The 20,123-nt window shown below is 39.3% G+C and overlaps 1 protein-coding gene across 4 annotated transcripts; it reads left to right on the top strand.

Annotated features, from left to right (window-relative positions):
- Positions 1–741: 741 nt before the first annotated feature.
- On the top strand, positions 742–17,639 carry sh3glb2b (SH3-domain GRB2-like endophilin B2b). Of its 4 annotated transcripts, XM_086053607.1 has the most exons (12): positions 864–941; positions 1,643–1,784; positions 5,548–5,676; positions 6,266–6,399; positions 6,500–6,592; positions 8,328–8,390; positions 11,190–11,213; positions 11,345–11,434; positions 13,105–13,205; positions 13,360–13,448; positions 13,524–13,597; positions 14,899–17,639. In XM_086053607.1, exons 1-12 carry the CDS (start codon positions 879–881, stop codon positions 15,004–15,006), a joined length of 1,110 nt encoding a protein of 369 aa, XP_085909733.1. In that variant the 5' UTR covers positions 864–878; the 3' UTR covers positions 15,007–17,639. The 4 variants fall into 4 exon arrangements, with proteins under 4 accessions (XP_085909734.1, XP_085909735.1, XP_085909733.1 ...); XM_086053608.1 differs by having other exon boundaries at positions 742–941; positions 13,360–13,597; XM_086053609.1 differs by lacking the exon at positions 8,328–8,390 and having other exon boundaries at positions 742–941; positions 13,360–13,597.
- Positions 17,640–20,123: the final 2,484 nt, after the last annotated feature.

Here is a 20,123-nt window from a genome sequence, read left to right as displayed (position 1 = left end):
AGTGCTTACTCAATGCGTGTTCGTGTTATCTTTCGAAGGTATCCAATGTAAATAAAGCCTCACACAAGTCGATTGAATTTTCACGTCAGTTTTCTTTAGCATCTCTGAAGTTCAGGAATCATACAATAATCAAATCTGGGTAGCTTTTCCATCCTCGCGAATGCTCTCACCCAAGACGGGCGAGGGCAAAAAAGGGGCACTGTCTAACATGCAGCCCTCACATTTATACTGTCTTCAAAATCTAAACATAATATGGGCTGGTCTCCCTGACTGGCCCTGCCTATGGGGCTGATCTTCACCAGCTGGTCCCGTGCTACAGTCAGGACACGTTGACTCTGAGACTTTTAACTGATTATGCTATGTGTAATTCCCATTTTGGTTTTTGGTTAACCTGTTGGCTAGTATAAGCCATTCGTATAGACTTAGATCCTACAGTGGCATAGTTATGAAATCCACATATAATATAATTAATGTAATTTCACATCATGTCATGTCGTATATACCATATGATATATCATATCAATTAAAATAGCCCGAGTAGCTTCCAGAAGGTGGGCTTGTATTGTAGCGTTAGTATTTGTTGATGCTAGTATTATTGAGGGGGCTGCACAGCCTGACGGATTAATAAGTGATATTGAAATTAATTCTTAAAATTGAGGAAGATGAATGTAGTAGAGACCGTGCTGCATACTGGAGTCGTGACTTGCAGCTCCGTGCTCTGTCTCTTTAAACGCAGGGCGGAGAGTCGATTTCCGATCGTGGATGGGTCGGATTACTGCTTCAGTCTGCTGCTACATCATCTCAGCTGATTCAGAGGCTTCCCTTTGCGGGGAAACAACCAAGCAGCCTCCCGTGCAAGATCAGCATAGCCTAGCGGAATGGATTTTAACGTAAAAAAACTGGCGTCTGGTGCGGGGGTCTTTTTCACCAGGGCGGTCCAGGTAAGCAAAATCATCTGGACACCCCTGCAAGATCCTTCATCGATTTACCGTCAGTGTGGAACTGCATCCATAGCGTTGGCCTCTGCTCGATCTATCCCCGCCCCAAGTGCGGCGTTGTGAGGAATTTCTGTTTGTGGAAATACAAAACCAGTCGTGTATTTTCGCTTCACAGCTAGCACTGTAAGCCGATGAACGTCTGTCAAGCCTCCATTTATTATTGATAACTGTTAGGCTTATGAGTCACGTGATTCCACGCTCTGCTGCGCACCGTCAACAGGAAGCTTCAAACACTCGAAAACCTCAATGTCAGAGCCGATGTGTTCCAATTTAACACACGCACACACACACGAGCGGAAGACATTTTAAATGACCAACTGTACATTTATCACAATTTAATTTACACTTATGAAGGTTTTGCTCATTTGCACCGTTCTCCAAATAAGAAGCCACGCGTGCTTGCTTCAAGCTGTTTCATTAGTCACTCTCAGTTCAAGTTTACTTAAAAAAAAAAAAAAAAAACAGCAGGGCGATGCAGACGCCTCATCACGCCAGACGCTCCACTTTAGGGCCTGTGATAATCTGTCAGTAATATGACCTATATGTTTTGATTGATTGATTGTATGTGTGTTTTTCCCCCCAATTTTTTTGTACTAAGACATGAAGGTGACATTCCCATTGATGACCCTGGAATCTGTTTCTAGTTCACAGAAGAGAAGTTGGGCCAGGCTGAGAAGACTGAGCTCGATCCTCATCTTGAAAACCTGATATCTCGAGCGGACTGTACCAAGAACTGGACTGAAAAGATCTTGAGGCAAACAGAGGTCCTCTTGCAGCCAAACCCAAGTGAGCCCCCCTCATAATTCTCAGAGAAAAAAACTAAACATATCATTACTAGAAGTTGTATCTTACACTAATAGTCCTCACTGAGGACTTCAGACACACCAGAAGCTTGCTGCTCATCGATACTGCTTTCTAATGTAATACATTTGCTTGAAAGACGCTTTACTTGATTCATCTTTATAAATTGTTTAACAGTATGCTGATTTTCTTAAAATGTTCAGTTTTTTCATTCTTTTTGCAAGGCATTGGACTACAAATTCCATGTTGTGTAAAATGTAAATAAAAACAGAATACAGTGATTTGCAAATCCTTTTCAACTTATATTCAATTAATTATACTACCAATACAAAATATTTAATGTTGAATCCGTATATATTTTTCTCAAATATTCACTCATTTTCAGTGTTAAATCTCCTTCCCTTTTAACAACACTTTAATAAGTATTTGGAAACTGAGGACACAAATTGTTGAAACCTCGTTGGTAGAATTTTTTTCCCATTCTTGCTTGATGTACAACTTCAGTTGCTCAACTGTCAGGGTTCTCCGTTGTCATATTTTGTGCTTCATAATTTTCAATGAGAGAGGAATGTTGGCAGGCCAGTCTAGTATTCACACTAGTTTAATACAAAGACACGCTGTTGTAACGCATGCCAAATGTGGCTTGGCATTGTCTTGCAGAAATTAGCAGGGATGTCCCTGAAAAAGGTGCATATTTTGCCTGTATGAACCCTTAAGCCTGAATGGTGCCTTCACAGATGTGCAACTTACCCATGCCATGGACACTAACAGCAGAGATGTTGGCTTTTGAACTTTGTGCTGATAACAGTCCTGATGGTCCTTTTTGTCTTTGGCCCAGAGGCCACAAAGTCCATGATTTCGTAAAACAATTTTCCACTTTGCATCAGTCCATCTCGGACGAGCTCGGGCCCAGAAAAGCGGGCGGCATTTCTATATGTTGTTGATATATACTGTATATATTCCACTTTACATGGTAGAGTTTTAATTTAACACCATCACTAATGTTGGGTATATTTAACCCTATATAATACAGTTTTCATAAAAGTACAACACTGTATGCCAAATTGGAAGTTGTCTTCTTTAATTTCCCAATACAAAATATCACATGAAAAATTGTGTGGGTGAAAATCACCCGACGTTAGTGTTCTAGGGTTAAGCATAAAGACTGTGACAAGACTAATAGTTCAAAACAACTGCCTTACAGTAATTTTTCCTTTAATTAGGCTTGACAGAGAAATTTATGATCAAACCTGTGAAATTTATGATCAAACCTAAAGCGTTGTGGCGTCTGAATGCGCCGTCTGATTGGTGTAGTGACCACCGTCGTACTGTCGTAACCCGTCAGGAAGCGTATGGTCGCCAGTCGTGACATTTGGTCACTCTGATTGGCTCTTAGCTAGCAAATCAGCGCTCGGAGCACCAACGGGAAGTGACAAATATGGATAAACAGTGAGCACGCCTCCGCTGCCTTAATCTTCTTACAAGTGCAAGAGCGAGGGTGGAAAATTTAAGTATTTCACAAAACCGTGTCAAGAACGTGATGGTTTAATTCGCGTGGGAGTTCATCGTGAGCGAAGAATATAGCTGAATGCATTGTTTACGTTTTTATAATCCGCCCCCGGCCAACAGATTTCCGGTTGGATATTTCTAACCATGAGAAATGGTGACTACCGCCGCAGGTGGTATGGAAGGGTAGTACATCTTATGCATGCGCAGAAGGTACTTTAATGGTCAGCGTCGCTGTCTGTCGTTGCGGTGTCGTTTTGGTCTATCCTAGATAGACCAAAACGACACCGCAACCTTAAGGTTCATATCATTGATCAAGTTAGTTTGGAGAAACAACGTATGCCAAAACATCCCCACTGTGCTTAAATACCGGAAAATGAATGGTATTGAACCTAAAAGTCAAATGCAACGGAACTGAACCCACAAATCTACTGTACTGGGGGAAAAAAAGGTTTGAGCCACTATAACTTTATGCACAGTTTGAGCATTTAATTCAGTGATTCTTCCACATCCCACTAGAGGGAGCCTACTTACCACTAGTGGTACTCATACCACACTTTGAGAATCATTGATTAAGAATGTAGACTGGTAGCGAATTGGTAGAAATATGTGTATTATTAACCATGTTTTTTTTTTTTTAACCCTCCATGCTTCAGTTGACCACACTGGTGAGTTCTGGCTTTATTTTAACTGTAAGATATGCGGTATAGACTATTAAAGCAAACATAGAACTAGGCAATACCCTTTTTCAAGTGTTTGAAGCTGAAGACAGGAAAATAGTCCATATTGCGATGAGGCCCATCATTGACCTTTAAATGTAACTGAACTGGGTTGCTAACAAAAGATCTACACTAGCAAGGTAAATGTCAGCTATACAGCTGCTCTCTTGACAAGGGGCAACTGGTAGCCCACAGGGACCACACTCTGAGTGGCTCCTTTATTTATAATTAAGTCATTCATTCATCCACCCACCCCCCCCAAAGAAAAAAATGGGGGAGCAATATTTTTGGGGAAAGGGATGGAGAATTATGAACACATTTCCTCTAATATAGTGGACTCCCGAATATGTGCAGATGTATACTCACGAATTTAGTTATTCACAGTTTTTAAAAAATATTATTCTCAATATTTTGTTTCTTTAGTTTTTTAGCGTTTTTGGGGCATCAAACACCTATTTTTCATCGTAAATTAGGTTTATCAGCGTTTTTTTTGTAAAATTATTTGATTTTACAAAAAAAAAAGTTTTCTTCCCCACAATTTTTTTTCACAGGCCGGCCGGGCCCTATCCCCCACGAATTACAGGGTTCCTTCCACTCTATACTTATACTTTTAAATTGTAATATCAGCATTCACCACTAGATGGCAAACCATGGCTAAAGTGTGCTTGTACCTGGTCTTAAAATGAACAACGTGAGTAGGCCTAATATTATTTTACACAGACCTGGGCATTCCGCCTATAACGGACGCCCATTTTGTAGGCGATGAACGCTAACCGGAACGGCCTAAAGGCAATTACTATTTACACACAAAAAGGTGGATGGACAGACGGCGGAAGGGTACCCCGGCTGCAGATGGAAGGCGATAAGTGGACCGGGAAATTTTTGTAAAATGCCCAGCTCTGATTTTACATATTCAAATGACATGCAGGACAAACACAGTATCTCCGTAGTATTAATATGTTGAGTGAGTTGATTTTGTGAAAGTGCGCAGAAAGTGATTTCTTCCACTTAATGTTGGTTTGCTGTCCAGCAGTTTTGTGCTGTTCTTGAATGGTGATTTTTATGCACGAGAGCCCTTTGCACTTGGGGAAAAAAATCACATTATGTGGTTATTTTGTTGTTTGCCTCAAAGCCTTTGTTGTTGCATAGCGTATCTTTTATACATGCACTGATAAATGTATTATGAAAAATGAAATATATTAAGAGCATGCATTTTGTATGTATGCACATAATTAGTCATATTTAAAATGGCATTTTTGTCATAAATTCTGTTAGGAATGCGTGGTTCTCTGTGAACACTGATGAAAAATTGGGACCCCCTCCAACATATAAGTTGCCCATCTCTGCTGTAGACAATATTTCATGAAGTATATGCTGCTAGATTAGCAAATACTTCATGCTTTATAATGACCTTGTTCTGAACATACTTTTACATTTAATTTTACTTTAGAGAAGTCTAATAATTAAACACACATATGGAGAAGTCTGTCCTTTTAACACATTTGCTTTCATGCTTTATGTAGGTGCTCGAATAGAGGAGTTCATCTATGACAAACTGGAGAAAAAGCTTCCTTCCAGGACAACTAATGCAGAATTGCTAGGCCAATACATGCTGGATGCTGCAAATGAATTTGGCTCCGGGACACCTTACGGTCAGTTGCTTTGTTCCTGACATTAACACTATGGTAGCTTATGAGACTTTGTATGATGTTATTGACATTCACAAATTAATATTGAAATTAGAATTTTGTTATTCAAGGTTAGTTCATCTCTACACTTGCACAAAGGGCCGCCACACACCAAGCGACAAAGCTGAATGCTACCGAACTGGGCAATTGCGAACAAATTGCAGTGTGCATACTGTCCCCGCACACCTGCCGATTGACCCTTGCACACATACTGACTCCCTGCAATGGAAAAACTGCGACCCCTGAAGTGTTCTGTCTGCATGACTGTCAAGGAAGAAATTGTAATCGTTGCTACAGCTATATTATAACAATACAGTGGAGACAGGCGGGTTGGCTTGGCACGTCATACTTGGAAAAAAACATACCGTATTTTTATTATGAAAACTCATGTGATACGACATGGCATTTCTGATTGTCCGTTACATCTGTGAAGTTGCGACGCCCATCATCTGTGGTGAATAAAGAAAAACTTTGCATACCAATTCATCATTATAAATCATATGAACATAATTATATAGTGTGTGTGTATGTTTGTGTACGTTGCCAATTCTAGGTAGTACCCTGATTACAGTAGGAGAATACCAGAAAAGGCTGGGAACAGCTGAGCGAGAGTTCCTTCAAACTTCCGCCACTACATTCCTCACTCCTTTACGTAACTTCCTGGAAGGAGACTGGAGAACTATATCAGTGAGTGTGACCCCCCACGCCACTATCACTCGCATTCATTTGCTCTGTGTGTTTATAAGCCTAATACATTGTCTGACTGAATTTCACCTGCCTCACATAGAAAGAGAGGCGAATTCTGGAGAATCGCCGGCTGGATCTTGACATCTGCAAAGCACGCTTGAAAAAAGCTAAGCAGGCAGAGGCCAAAGCAGCAGTGAGTTTTATTGTTATCATTATTATTATTATCAGAGGTGGGCATTCCATCCGACCAACGAACCGGTCCATCTGTCCGTCACTGACGGATGCCCGTTTTACTGACGTTACACGATAGACGTGAAAAAAAAAAAAAAGACTGACTAACCGTAGATGGAAGTGGATTTTCGTCCGTCTGTGTAATTATCACTAACCTGGTCAAGTCTGAACGGATCTCACAGTCCATCATTAAAGAACGCCCGTTTTGCTGATGAGAGACAGAAACGCGACCCAGACTGCATTGACTGTATATATACAGCAGGTGGCGGTATCCACAGAGAGAATCATAAACTATTCAGGCTGACTAAGAATTAAATCGAGCAGTTTTGAATACAGAGACAGTTTAACAGAGAAGTTCTTGTGAGTTAAGTTTTACATTTCTATTTTTATTTTTTGAAAGAGTTGGATTAGGAGGTTATGAAACGGTATTTTGCAGCCCCCCACATTCTGGTGGCAGTCATGCACCAAACGTTGTTTGCCAACCGCTAAAAGACAGAATTTTAATCCACCAAGATTGTACCTTTGTCAACAATGTGAAACAGGATTCTGGTTAAGGTAAGCAAAATTTTAAAGTGGAACTTTTAAGAGTTAAAGCGGCAGCAGGCTCCTACTTATAGTTCAATAGATTGGAAAATAAGTGCAGGCTATGTGAAATGTCAAATGTATGTGAATGTAAGCTGTTTGAGCAGCAAGCCGACACATTATGATGTACATAGTGCACTCCATTTTCCATTTTAATCAAATGGGTTCAGGTAATGGATGGACGGATTTTTCATCTGTTGGAACTTTTTTCCCCCCCGGATTGACGACTGATGGACTGGCGGACCTTTGATATTTACTGACGCAAGTGTGGGTAAAAATAACATGACGGACCGACCGACGGATGATTACAGTTTGGTTCGGCTTGAGAATATGACAGATTGAAGGATGATGGACGGGTACCCAGGCTGCTGACGGATGACGAATGACGGCCCGGCAAATTTGAGTAAAATGCCCACCTCTGCTTGTTAATTCAAATATTTGATTAGACTGTGATCAATTCATTATCCCTTTATTAATTTCTAATTTATAAATATTAGGATTACGTAGTTCATGGCACTTTAAATATCATAATTACAGTTACAGTATTATCTATTATTTTAGAACCATATTGGCTGCTAAACACTTGGATTTACTGGTGAACACCTGTTAGGATTATTGCCATCTGATTCACTCACTTTGCTCTTAAGACTTCATTGTCTTAAGACAATTCTATTGTATTTCATTTTTAGGCACATTCTTGTGTGCTTCATCAAAGAGTTTCTGACTACTAAAGATACTAAAGTGTCACAGATTTTAGCAGAGCATGAGTACCAAACCAGGCTGTGCTGACAATGCACCTGCTTTAGCATGGCCCCTTCCCCACACGGCTTTTCAAGCATGATGAATCATGTTGTCTTGTCACATGTGTTGCACATCCGCAAGCCTTTTGTTAAGTTTTATCAAGTGATTGATCAATTTTGAATCCCTGAATATTGAGATATTGCTGTTTTGTCTTGAAAGACTGGCCAACATTGTTGGCCACAACTTGTTGATGCTTTTATCATGTTTTCTTCACATAGTTCTGCTTTCGGTGCACTTGTTTTGTTTCACTAATGACTGGAAATGCATGACTTTGCCAATGTTTGTTCCCTCCTCCCTGCTTTTGTTGTTTGTAGGCTGCACCTGATTTTCAGGAGACAAGGCCTCGAAATTATGTTCTTTCTGCCAGTGCATCAGCGGTAAGAATTACAAGCAGAACCACTGGCACAGACACAGGGCACACAGTTTCAATATCAGGAGCTAATACGTTTACTACTATTCCTGCTCCCCATCAATACCCACGATTAAATTCATCGGTGATCTCTGTTGTTGTTTTGACAAGCTGTTACAGTGTCGATTCCACAGACAGGCCCAGAAGAACAATTTTCAACAGTAGATGAGTAAATTCTAAATTCTGAGGAAATCTTAGCTCAGGAATGTTTCAGAATGTTTGTTTTTGATAGTATTTATTTTGTTGGAATTTAGATTCCATTACAGCGGAACCTCTGAGGTCCAACAGATTTTGTAATGGAGTGCTGCTCGCCTTGTGTTTTTTGCAGATTGGTGAAACACATTTTCTCATAGGAAATAATTAAAATAAAAATAATCAGCCACCAGTCAAACATTTGCCATCATAAAAAAACCCTTGAATAAGTGGACTGTTACTTCAGCAACATTTAACATTCTTAACAGGCAGGTGTTGACAAAAAGTCAGCCACTGTTTTTCGTTAAATAAAACAGTAACGTAAAAGGTGCATCAGTAATGCTACAAACACATTTCACTTTTTTACGCTCTTTATTGTCACACTGTTATGTAACAGCGCTTATAGCAGGTTTTCATACTTCACTCCTTACCACACTGCAGTGCAGACCGCTACATTGGATTGACTAAGCAAACGCATTGCACAACCTAGGAGGGCGGCAATCAGGAAAAAATTGCAAACAGCTTTTGACACCATGTCCTCCTTGCTAGACTGGCTTCGGTTAGCATCACTGCTACATGTACACTCTGGTTCCTTTCCTACCATTTAGACTGCACTTGGCTCAGCCTATATACCTCAGACACTATACTGTACAACAAAACCCGTCCCAGTTCTGGCATTGCTCAAGGTTCCGTTTTAAGCCCGCTTTTATTTTTCATTTATTTCGTACCTTTTTGACACATTTTCCACCCATCCTTTTCCATACCTGTGTAACTTGATATTATCAGTAATACATAAACAACGTCCATCTTCAAGAAGAAGTTAAAAGAATACTTCATGAAAATAAAGTCCCAACGGAGGCACGTTGGGGTTAACCGCCCAACATGAGTATTTTCGTGTACTCAATAGGGTGGTAATGTGGGTATGTAAGGTACAATGGGATTGAATGTGTTGTTTTAGTTTTTTTCTCTTGTGGTTGGTGTGTGTATATACATGCATTTTAAGATGAATGCTAATACAGTACATGTAAGTGTACTCTGGGGAAGGAAACTGTACAGTGTATCAGAGGAAATGATTGCACACTAAACATGACATTGAATGTATTTGGGTTTTCCTTTGGTTGTTTTTTAATTGAATATATCATGTTTTCTTTTTGTTAGTGTTTACAGTATTAGTTGTTTTGGTTTATTTTATTATTTGTATTATGTCTTTATTCAGTCTTTATATATATTGTATTGTTTTGTTTTTCACTTTTCACGAAAATTATCTTTTGCATATTGCAAGACCTAATGGGGTCAATAAACAATAAACCTTCAGATTGGATTATTATTAACCATGTCCTCTCTGGTCTCACACAGAGGCTTTTTCGTATCACAAGTGGTTCAGAACAAAGCTCCCTGTATCATTACTAATGAACTCTATTTAACACATCACACCTGTCCTCCAACATTTACCCTGATTACAGACTTCAAAATAGTACTTCTAAAACATTGAAATATTACTTCTGGCATTAACCTGGCACCTCTCTAAATTGCTAACGTCCATTCACACCCACACACAAGACTGTACTCTTAACTCATTCACTGCCATTGACATATTTGTCTTTTCACAATCCAGCCGTTCAATCCCAGGAATGTACTTATTTTTGTTTTCTATTTTTTTTTCAAACATTAAGGTAAAAGAAGTTCTAAAAATGTCTGGCTGTGAATGAGTTAAGATTCTCCTCTTCCATCCTACCCAACTCAGCTCTTGCCCCTTCCACCATTATGGGGTCAAGTCCTTCAGTTGAGCTGCCCCTAAACACGTTTCTGATGGCATAAAATGTTCATTTTGTGATACTATCAAATGCTATTTCTTTTAGTGGTTTTGTTTGTTTTATAACTGAACTAGATACAGAGCGACTGGGAGAGTTGGGATGTGGAGGCAGAGCCTAGTATGTCAGAGCAGCAAAAGGTTGTAAACACGGGCCTTTAGTCTTAGTGTATATGTCTCTTTGTGTGTTTATTATAGCTCATAAAATGTTTGGTAGAAATGTAAACCCTGTTTTGCGTGTTTGGACAGTTAAGTGTTTGGTTACATCCCTCATCCAACCGTAGGTCACCTGTAGTCATTTCGTCACAAAAAACGTTTTGCACACTGAATTAATTTAAATCTTGTCAGTTTGATTTAAGTCTCTCATTTTCATATGAAGCAGGTCCAGGACTATGAGCCTCACACATGTGAAAAAACTGAACGACATGCGCATCCAGTCAGTAATATAGACAAATTGACTCAGATGATTCAGGATAAGATAACGCTGTTGTCCCTTATAAAATTAAGTGTGTGTTTTACACTTTTGAACACATGTGTCGCTAAAGTAAGTCTCAGGCGATTGACGAAAATGTCGTTTTGGCACATTTCAGAATTAGATCTGTATGTTTGAAGATAAAATAGTCCAATAATATGTTAGGAAAAGATTAAAAAATTCAGCATTCGATAGTCCTCCTTCATAGTCTTAAATTTGTGGTACATATTTACCGTTGATTGTTAAGATGATGTGTTGTTGTTAAGAATGGCTCTTTGTTTCTACTCTCTCAGCTGCTGAGTGAGGAAGTGGACAAAGTAAGTGAGACATTTTAACAGCTAATTTGCACAACAATACAACACAAAATCAAAATGTGTGTGTGTGTTGTGTATTATTTATGGGAAAAACAATGTCTTAATTCTTCCATCCTGCTCCTTTCCGGCTGTAGGCAGAGCATGAGCTCCGTGTCGCACAAACAGAGTTTGACCGACAAGCTGAAGTTACCAGGCTGCTACTTGAGGGCATCAGCAGCACGCATGTGAGTGTGCAGTATCAACAATGACTCTCACACTAAACATAAACAAAGATGCAGTGTTGGATGTAGCCCTAGCTAAAAATGGTATTAGCGTTAGCTTCTGGTAAGCAGCACATGCTGGATTGTTTGGCAAAGTTGCAGACGTGCTGGTAGGTCTGAGGTGTTTGTGTTTGCAGTGTTTCTACGGATTCATAAAAAGTCTTAAAAGGCATTGAATCCATGAATCTAAAAAATCCGCTTTAATTTGTATTAAAATGTCTTCAATCATCCATCTATCCATTATCTGAGCCACACGATCAGTAGGATTTTCTGATTGTAAATGGTCTGAAATCTCTAAATGTACTTTCTTGGAAAAAATAGTACTATATATGCTGTGCTAAAAAAAATAGTGACTGGGGACCACTGCTTCACAGTACCTGACCAGTTTTAAATTGCAATTACACTAGATGGCAGACTTCAAGCGGGTCTTCTTAATCATAGAAGAAGAGATGGCACAGAGTGGTAGCGCCAGCCAATCATATTGCAGCGGAATGTGGCCAGCCTAGGTCTCAGCTCGATTGTGTGTTCAGGTCAAATCAGAAGCTGGTTGTATGTTCACCAAATGCAAACCAATGTGCCGAGTGATCTTAGAGACACCATCAGCTGTGATCGATTTTAGTCTCACTCACGCACTCACGGTGCTGTTGCGCATGAACTTTTTAAAGCAACATTGTGTCACGTCAGTTTTGGTTGATTATGGCGGCACCATGCGGACAAAAGCGTTAGTGTTTTAACAAATATCAATCACATTTCCCATGCGTGCCAGTGCGTAGTGTCGTGAAATCCTGAGCCGTCCTTGTAGCGAAAGTAGGAAGTGAGTATGCTGTAAAGCAATTCAGGACATTTGTATTTTTTTGTGTGCAAGGATTGATCCCATCCTCCTCAAAGTTGCTTTGTGCCATTAAAAACGATATAGACCCCCTCAGGGCATGAAGTCCCATTCAACTACTGTACTTGTAAGTCAATGTTCCACTCGTAGAATTTTTGACATTGACGATGATGTAGTGGTAAAATTAAACAGGTTATGCGTAACCGCAAGTACTTCTCCCTGGCCTTGTATGAAAGAACACGTGATGGATGTCAGCCAGCTGCTGGTTTCCATAAGAACCGCCGACACTTCGTTTGACTTGCATGACTTTAGTTACTCAAATTTGTGTCCTCTAATGAATGAATGACATCCAAGGCAGACATAATATTAAAATCGTTGATCGTTGGGTATATAGATCAGTTTATGATATAAACGTCAGACGTATTTTGGTCTTATTTAAAATGGCATTTTTCCCTTATACAGAATTTGGTTAGGAAGTGCCCCGCTGGTAGCGTTGGCAAAAATTTGTGGCCTCCTCCCTCGTTTGAAGTTGCCCATACCTTGTAGAAATTGACCAGACAGGAGGTGTGAGGGTGAATGTTTTTTGTCTCTGTGCTTGGCTGGCAAAGTCAGCTGGGATAGGCTGCAATTCACTCACGACCTCAATAAGGATAAACAGTATACACAATGGATGGATGCTAGTTCATTCCATTGTGCAAATCATAACGTTGTGCTGTGATGATCGCAAGTCAATGGTGGTTGAATTTGGCTGCTGCAGTGGAAAATAATTTTGCTGGCTCCTTTGACATAATCTTTCTCTTCACAGCTAAACCACCAGCGTTGTTTGCAGGATTTTGCAGAAGCTCAGGCCACCTACTATGCTCAGTGTCATCACTACATGCATGAACTCCAGAGGGAACTCAACAGGTGAGTGCAAAAGACAATTCAAACGTCTGTCTGGCGGTCATGTACTGTACATACTGATACCGAACCTTACAATGGGAATTATATCTACTAACAAATTACTGTACTTTATATCGAAGTACTTCTAAATCCGAATTTGTCCACACTCTTCAAACAGATGTGCTAATGCAATTAGCGCCCCCCACCAGTCTACTGTCTGTCCCAACCCTGTGTCTGCTGCATTTCCATCTGGATCACCCTCACCTGGTACCATAGTCCCCACCTCTTCCAGCAATAAGCCCAAAACACTGGCTATGGAACAAACACAGCTTCCTATTACAGGCACCAGGAAGGCCAAAGTCCTGTATGACTACGACGCTCATGATTCAAGCGAGCTGTCCCTTTTGGCTGATGAGGTACAGTTGTGAATTGTTTTGAATTCTAGTGGTTAGGCTATTTTGTTAAGGAGGAAAAGTCCAAACACTCACAATCATTTGCTCTCAGAACATTTGGGGCTTTTTAAATGTTGCATTGAAAATGAAGGCCATTTCAAGACAGCAGTCATCATGAAAGTTAACTGTACAACTTGTTAAAATCCATGTCTGCCAAGCGCTAATTTGATAATCAAATTTGTTGGTTGGTTGTTAGCAAGACTACGCAAAACTTACACAGAGGATTTTCACAAAACGTTGTGGTCCCACTGCATTTTGATTCAAATATTGGTAAAGGAATTAAAGTATTTTCTGTTTTATTTTTTGTCTCATCAATCCCATTTACAGTGGTTATAAAATGTCTACACACCCAAGTGCAAATTCCAGGTTTTAAATTATTTGAAAACTTTTTTTCACCATTAATGCGACCTATCATCTTTATAACTCAATTCAATTGAGTTATAAAGGATCGATGGAATGTAAGGACAGAAACGCTTTAAGGCCTAGATACACCAATCTGACGTCGGACGTCGTGAAGCGTCATGGCGTCTGATTGCGCCGTCTGATTGGTGTAGTGACCGCCGTTGTAGCGTCGTTACCTGTCAGGAAGCGTCTAGTGGGTGTTTCAGCATGATAAATCGGCGTCGTGAGTCGTGACATTTTGTCACTCTGATTGGCTGTTAGCTAGCCAATCAGCGCTCGGAGCACCAACGGGAAGTGACAAATGCGGATAAACAGTGAGCACACCTTTTCTGCATTAATCTTCTTACAAGTGCAAGAGCAAGGGTTGACAATGTAAGTATTTCACGATACTTTCAAGAACGTGAGGGCTTACTTCACGTGGGAGTTCATCGTGAGCGAAGAATATAGCTGAATGCATTGTTTACGTTTTTATAATCCGCCCCCGGCCAGCAGCTTTCCGGTTTCCGACATCCGGCCCAATGCAACAGGGAGTAAATGTCGGTCACAGTTGGCCAACGTCGGATTGCTCTATCTAGGCCTTCAAAAGGACGAGGACGGACGGGGTCGGAGGACGATAATGTTTATGAATAAAGACGGAGGGACGAGGATGGAAGGGTACCCAGGTCGGGGACGGAGGATGGACTGGCAAAAAGGGTCAAGTTCCCAGCTCTGACTAAAATAATACAATATAGCAGAGATGAATAAATTGTTGAGGTGGAAAGGATGGTAGTAGTGTAGCTCATCAAACTCTTTGAATATCATTTACACATTGTATTGTTACTGGAATAAATGAGCATGTAATTTTGCTTTTGCTTATATTTCAGCTTATTACCGTCTACACTGTACCTGGAATGGATCCTGATTGGCTGGTTGGAGAACGAGGCAATGAAAAGGGAAAGGTCCCAGTTACCTACCTTGAACTGCTGAGCTAACAGACCAAATACATTACAAACAAACATGCAAAATGCTCTTTCTACTGTCACTCTGTATACTAATATAGTGCACTTACTTCATTACTAATACTTTGGCTGAGATTTGAAATACACATTCAAACTTTCTGTGAGTACAAAGGAGGAAATGACATATTTCGCTTAAGCAATAGATTCAGTTCACCTGGGATTGTAAATTGCGATAGTTTTACGTTTAGCAAACATCCATTGCTTTGCTAATAAACTCTTCATTTTTTTTTTTTTAATTTCGCAAACAAGTCGGAACATTATTTAACAGTGATATTTTGTGTCCAAATTTCTCTCTTTTTACTATTCTTACTGCATCAGACCACTACAGCTAAATACTTACCTTAATACCTTGTGGTGGTTTTACAGATCTGTTTTACAGTTACTTTTTCATGTCTGTATGAGTAAAGTGTCCTCCATGGTCACAAATAATAAAAACTATAAATAAATAGCAAGACAGCAGGAGAGTAATAAAATTATACCTTAAATGGGAAGTCAACCCATACCTATTTTTTTCAAGAATATTTTCAATGCAAGCCCACTAGAAACAAGGCGTTTGTGGAATAAGAGTTAATCCACCCATTTTTAGTCATCTCTGGGGGCGGCCATTTTGTCACTTCTGTCGACTAAAAATGACATCACAACTACTTAGGGCTCAGGTAACGACCAATCACGACTGACCTGTTGTCTGAAGCTGAGCCGTGATTGGTCGTTACCTGAGCATTTGTGATGTCATTTTCAGTCGACAGAAGTAACAAAATGCCTGACCCCGAGGTGGCCAAAAAACAGGCGGATTTTGCTGATCAAACACAATATTAATCAGAGTGCCGTGTTTCAACTAGTGAGCCTGCTGGGAACATATTCTTGAAAAAAATATGTTTGTGTTGATTTATTGAAAATATGATTGCGTTGAGACTAGCATTTGTCACATATTTTCGATTAGTACAAGCACATAATGTCTGCTCAATTTAATTTGAATTTTTCAAACCTTTCAATTTGAACAGACTGCTATACAGATGCAACAAAAAAAAAGTGCATATTATACATATATACATACACAATCAACAAAAATATAAATGCAACACTTGTTTTTGCTTGCATATTTTTTAGATGAACTCAAAGGTCTAAAACCTTTTCCACATACACAATATGTTCTCACTAATATCACTAATTGCACCTTTCATAGTGGCCTTTTATTGTGGGCACACCTGTGCACTAATCATGGTGCATAATCAGCATCTTGATATGGGACACCTGTGAGGTGGGAAGGATTATCTCGGCAAAGGAGAAGTGCTCACTATAACAGATTTAGACTGGTTTGTGATTTGAAATGGTGATATTGTGTATGTGGAAAAGGTTTTAGACCCCTGAGTTCATCTTGTAAAAAATAGCAAAAACAAAAGTGTTATGTATATATTTTTGTTGAGTGTGTATATCTACAGTATGTATACACACACCTGTCTTGGATATGATATTGGGAAACAACCTATTTTGATATGATGGGAAATATTGTATTTGTCAACTGACTTTTTTTCATCTTTAATCTTGAGTAGACGAAAATTACAACAATGAGAAACAGCAATACGACGGTTTACATTTTTAAGCAATTATTCAGTAAATCTAGGGAGTGTCAGGTAAAGTGCCATGATTGGAGTCACAAAAAATATAGTTAATAATTTCCAAACACAAATGTTTTCCTTTTGTGGTAATCCGGCTGGAGTAGAACACCTTTACCAGCCTTCTCTGCCAAGCCTTCACGCACTCCAGGAGAAATTCTCCTCCACAGCTCCATCGTCACAACCATCTTGATGTCGTCCACGACTTCAAAACGTTCTTTTTGATGAACCCTTTGAGTTTGGGAAAGAAGGGGGAAAAAAAAAAATCACACGGGTCCCTGGGGAGGTTGGTCCAGCATGGCAATGTTCTTCTTGGCCTGGAACTACTGGATGCTCAGGACAATGTGTGCAGGCGCATTTTCATGGTGGGGCAACCTCGAGTCGACTTACCATGATTCTTGCATCTTCTAGCGCAAAGTGGTGGTTGTTCAAAAACTCATAATTTGGGTTTTGTGACACTAGTCCTGGACCTTTTCTAAAACACCGTTCATTGATCTTTAAAAAAGCTTCACTTAAAAAAAATGAGGTTGGAGAATTGTACTGATAACCAGCAGTGCTCAAAAATTACAAATTTTATTAAATATATGTGATGGTTTGTTATCTGTGATCGGTTTATGTGCAAAATTGGGGATGTGTTAGAAATGATGTGAAAACATGATGTAAAATGGTGGCAGAGTAATTGTGTTCATAAATTTATCATGCCTTACATGTAATAATTTTACATGGTTTCCCCAAAATAATGTCACATTTTCAGTTTGCATGGACAGTTGTCGTGCATGTAACAATATGTGCGTGTGTGTGTATGTGGAGGGGTAGGCAGTTGGGGTGTTGGTAATACCACAATTCAGTATTTCTCATCACAGTAGTTTCTTTCTACTGTTTATGTTTCAAATTGAATGTGTTTTGTCGAATACCCAAACTACTTATTGCACTTAATGTTGACCCATTTATGTCTGGCTTGGAACGCAATAAACTTGCATGAGTGGAACAGTAGCAACAGTGTACCTTCTTGATTTTTTTTAAAAACATTTTATTTATTCAGTAAGCCTTTAGTCATTGATATTCATTTGCCATAAGAGAAAACCACTATAATTAGGAAAATCAACCCAAACACATTTCAAGAATATGTTCCCAGCAGACCCACTAGTTGAAACACGACTTTCTGATTAATATTGCATTTGTGGAATATGAGTTAAGCAGCAAAATCCACCCATTTTTAGCCATCTCGGGGGGGCGGCCATTTTGTCACTTCTGCCGACAGAGAATGACATCACAACTGCTCAGGGCTCAGGTAACGACCAATCACGGCTCAGCTTCAGAAAACAGGTCGCCCACACACACTCAAAACGACCTTCATCCACCCCCCCCCCCTCAACTTTCACACATAGATCTCCGGTGAAACAGAGAGGACTTATGGATGTCCGGACGGTTATGTGGTTTCAACTAGTGTTGCATTTAAGTTAAACAATAATGTTAGAATCTGCACATTCGAGTCATAGTACACCGCGTCATCACAACGTCATCGTCCACCACGTTGAAAGCTACGGCGATTGAGCGTACCGTTAAGGCTGTGTATTTGTCAAGTCAAAAACCTGTTAAAATGCAAGAAATTGGCGGGGCTTACAAGGATGAATTTGACCGTGAAGCTAGAGACCAATATCTTGCAAAAAATAGACATTATAAATGGTTTGGATCCCTACAGAATTCCCAATACTGAGTGGAGCTACGACCCGGACCTACTGCCTCCATTTTGTGCGCGAGAGACCCCGTCAACGTCCCCCCCCACCCCAGTTCCAAAATCCCATCTGCACCCCTGATATACACCGGCACTGAGCGGGAGGTGAGTATACCACTACCCCCAGCGACCTTGCCCATAAGAGTCAAATTCAATAAAAACATTTGAAATAATACCGTTTTAATAATTAATATATAATATGTCCATTCAATTGGAAGGTAATATTATGAAATATGTTCTTGGTATATATAATCTCCTAATTATTATTATCTTTTATATCTATTATATAGCTTTAATATGTGATTATTATAATAATATATAAGATAAAATAAAAACGTTTTTACAAAGTCAATTTTTATTTCATAATGTTCTTTTGCACAATGGCTTTTTATTTCATAATGCTGTTTTTGAGCACAATGACTTGGTCTGGCAATCAAATCACAAACTATCCAGCTATGATTGGCTGATCATTTTCATCACCCATTGCGTCGTTCGGGATCGAACGCGAAGGGAGTGTTGGTCGATCTCATGGCATCAACTCAATCACTGCCGGTTCTCTCAGTAAAAAAAAAAAAAAAAAAAAAAAAAAAAAGAAGTTGTAGTAGACTCCATTCCTATCACCCCTTGCGAAATTTGTCACTTGACTGACACATGACAATGTGCTAGGAAAACAGGCTACAAATTCAAACCAGGCTAGTACAAACTCAATTGGTATAAATAACCTTGCTGCGCAGAAAGAAAAGATCCATCTTTTCTTTCAAACTGTAAACCATGCTCGAGTATTGTGGGATGCGAAATATAAACCCAAAGGAGGGGGGCATTTAAAAAAATCATAGTCTAATACCAAAAAGAGATCTGCTCTCCTCCTGGACTCAAACTTGGATTACACCTTTGCATGTCTGACACTTGGCTGCAGAGCACCGTACCAACACCAATAGACATCCCAGGATACCAGCGCTTTAGGAAGGACAGAAATATGGGCAAGGGGGGAGGTGTTTTAGTATACATTAAGGATACACTAAAATGTAATTTAATTTAACTCAAACCCTAAAAAACAATCAGATACCACCACTATCATATTTTCTCAAAATATAACCTCCGAAGCTTTGACAGCTTTAGAGAATTATGCTTTCTCAAATTAATGTATAAATAACTTAGCACCTGAGCCACTCAGTCAATTTGTAGAAGGACAAAAAAACAAAACCAGAAGCTCTGCTATTCCGATCCAGAGTGCTCAATTTTAAGTCTTGATATATCATATATACACATATACACATATATACATACATACGTATACACATATATACATACATACGTATACACATATATACATACATACGTATACACATATATACATACATACACGTATACACATATATACATACATACACGTATACACATATATACATACATACACGTATACACATATATACACACATACACATGTATACATCCATATATATATATACACATATAGACATCCATATATACATATACACATATAGACATCCATATATACATATACACATATAGACATCCATATATACATATACGCATATAGACATCCATATATACATATACGCATATATACATCCATATATACATATACGCATATATACATCCATATATACATATACGCATATATACATCCATATATACATACACGCATATATACATCCATACATACATATACGCATATATACATCCATACATACATATACGCATATATACATCCATACATA

The sequence above is a fragment of the Filicampus tigris genome, chromosome 15 (genome assembly GCF_054856515.1).
Source record: "Filicampus tigris isolate MCC_2025a chromosome 15, RoL_Ftig_1.0, whole genome shotgun sequence".
NCBI lineage: Eukaryota > Metazoa > Chordata > Actinopteri > Syngnathiformes > Syngnathidae > Filicampus > Filicampus tigris.
The sequence above is the reverse complement of the archived record's forward strand: the minus strand, read 5'-3'. Positions and strand labels throughout refer to the sequence as shown.

Excerpts from the sequence above, each read along its gene's own strand:
- sh3glb2b (XM_086053608.1), top strand. The coding sequence starts at position 879 with ATGGATTTTAACGTAAAAAAACTGGCGTCTGGTGCGGGGGTCTTTTTC. Across the intron at positions 6,400-6,499 it reads GAGACTGGAGAACTATATCA|AAAGAGAGGCGAATTCTGGA; the intron begins GTGAGTGTGACC and ends TGCCTCACATAG. Across the intron at positions 6,593-8,327 it reads AGGCAGAGGCCAAAGCAGCA|GCTGCACCTGATTTTCAGGA; the intron begins GTGAGTTTTATT and ends TGTTGTTTGTAG.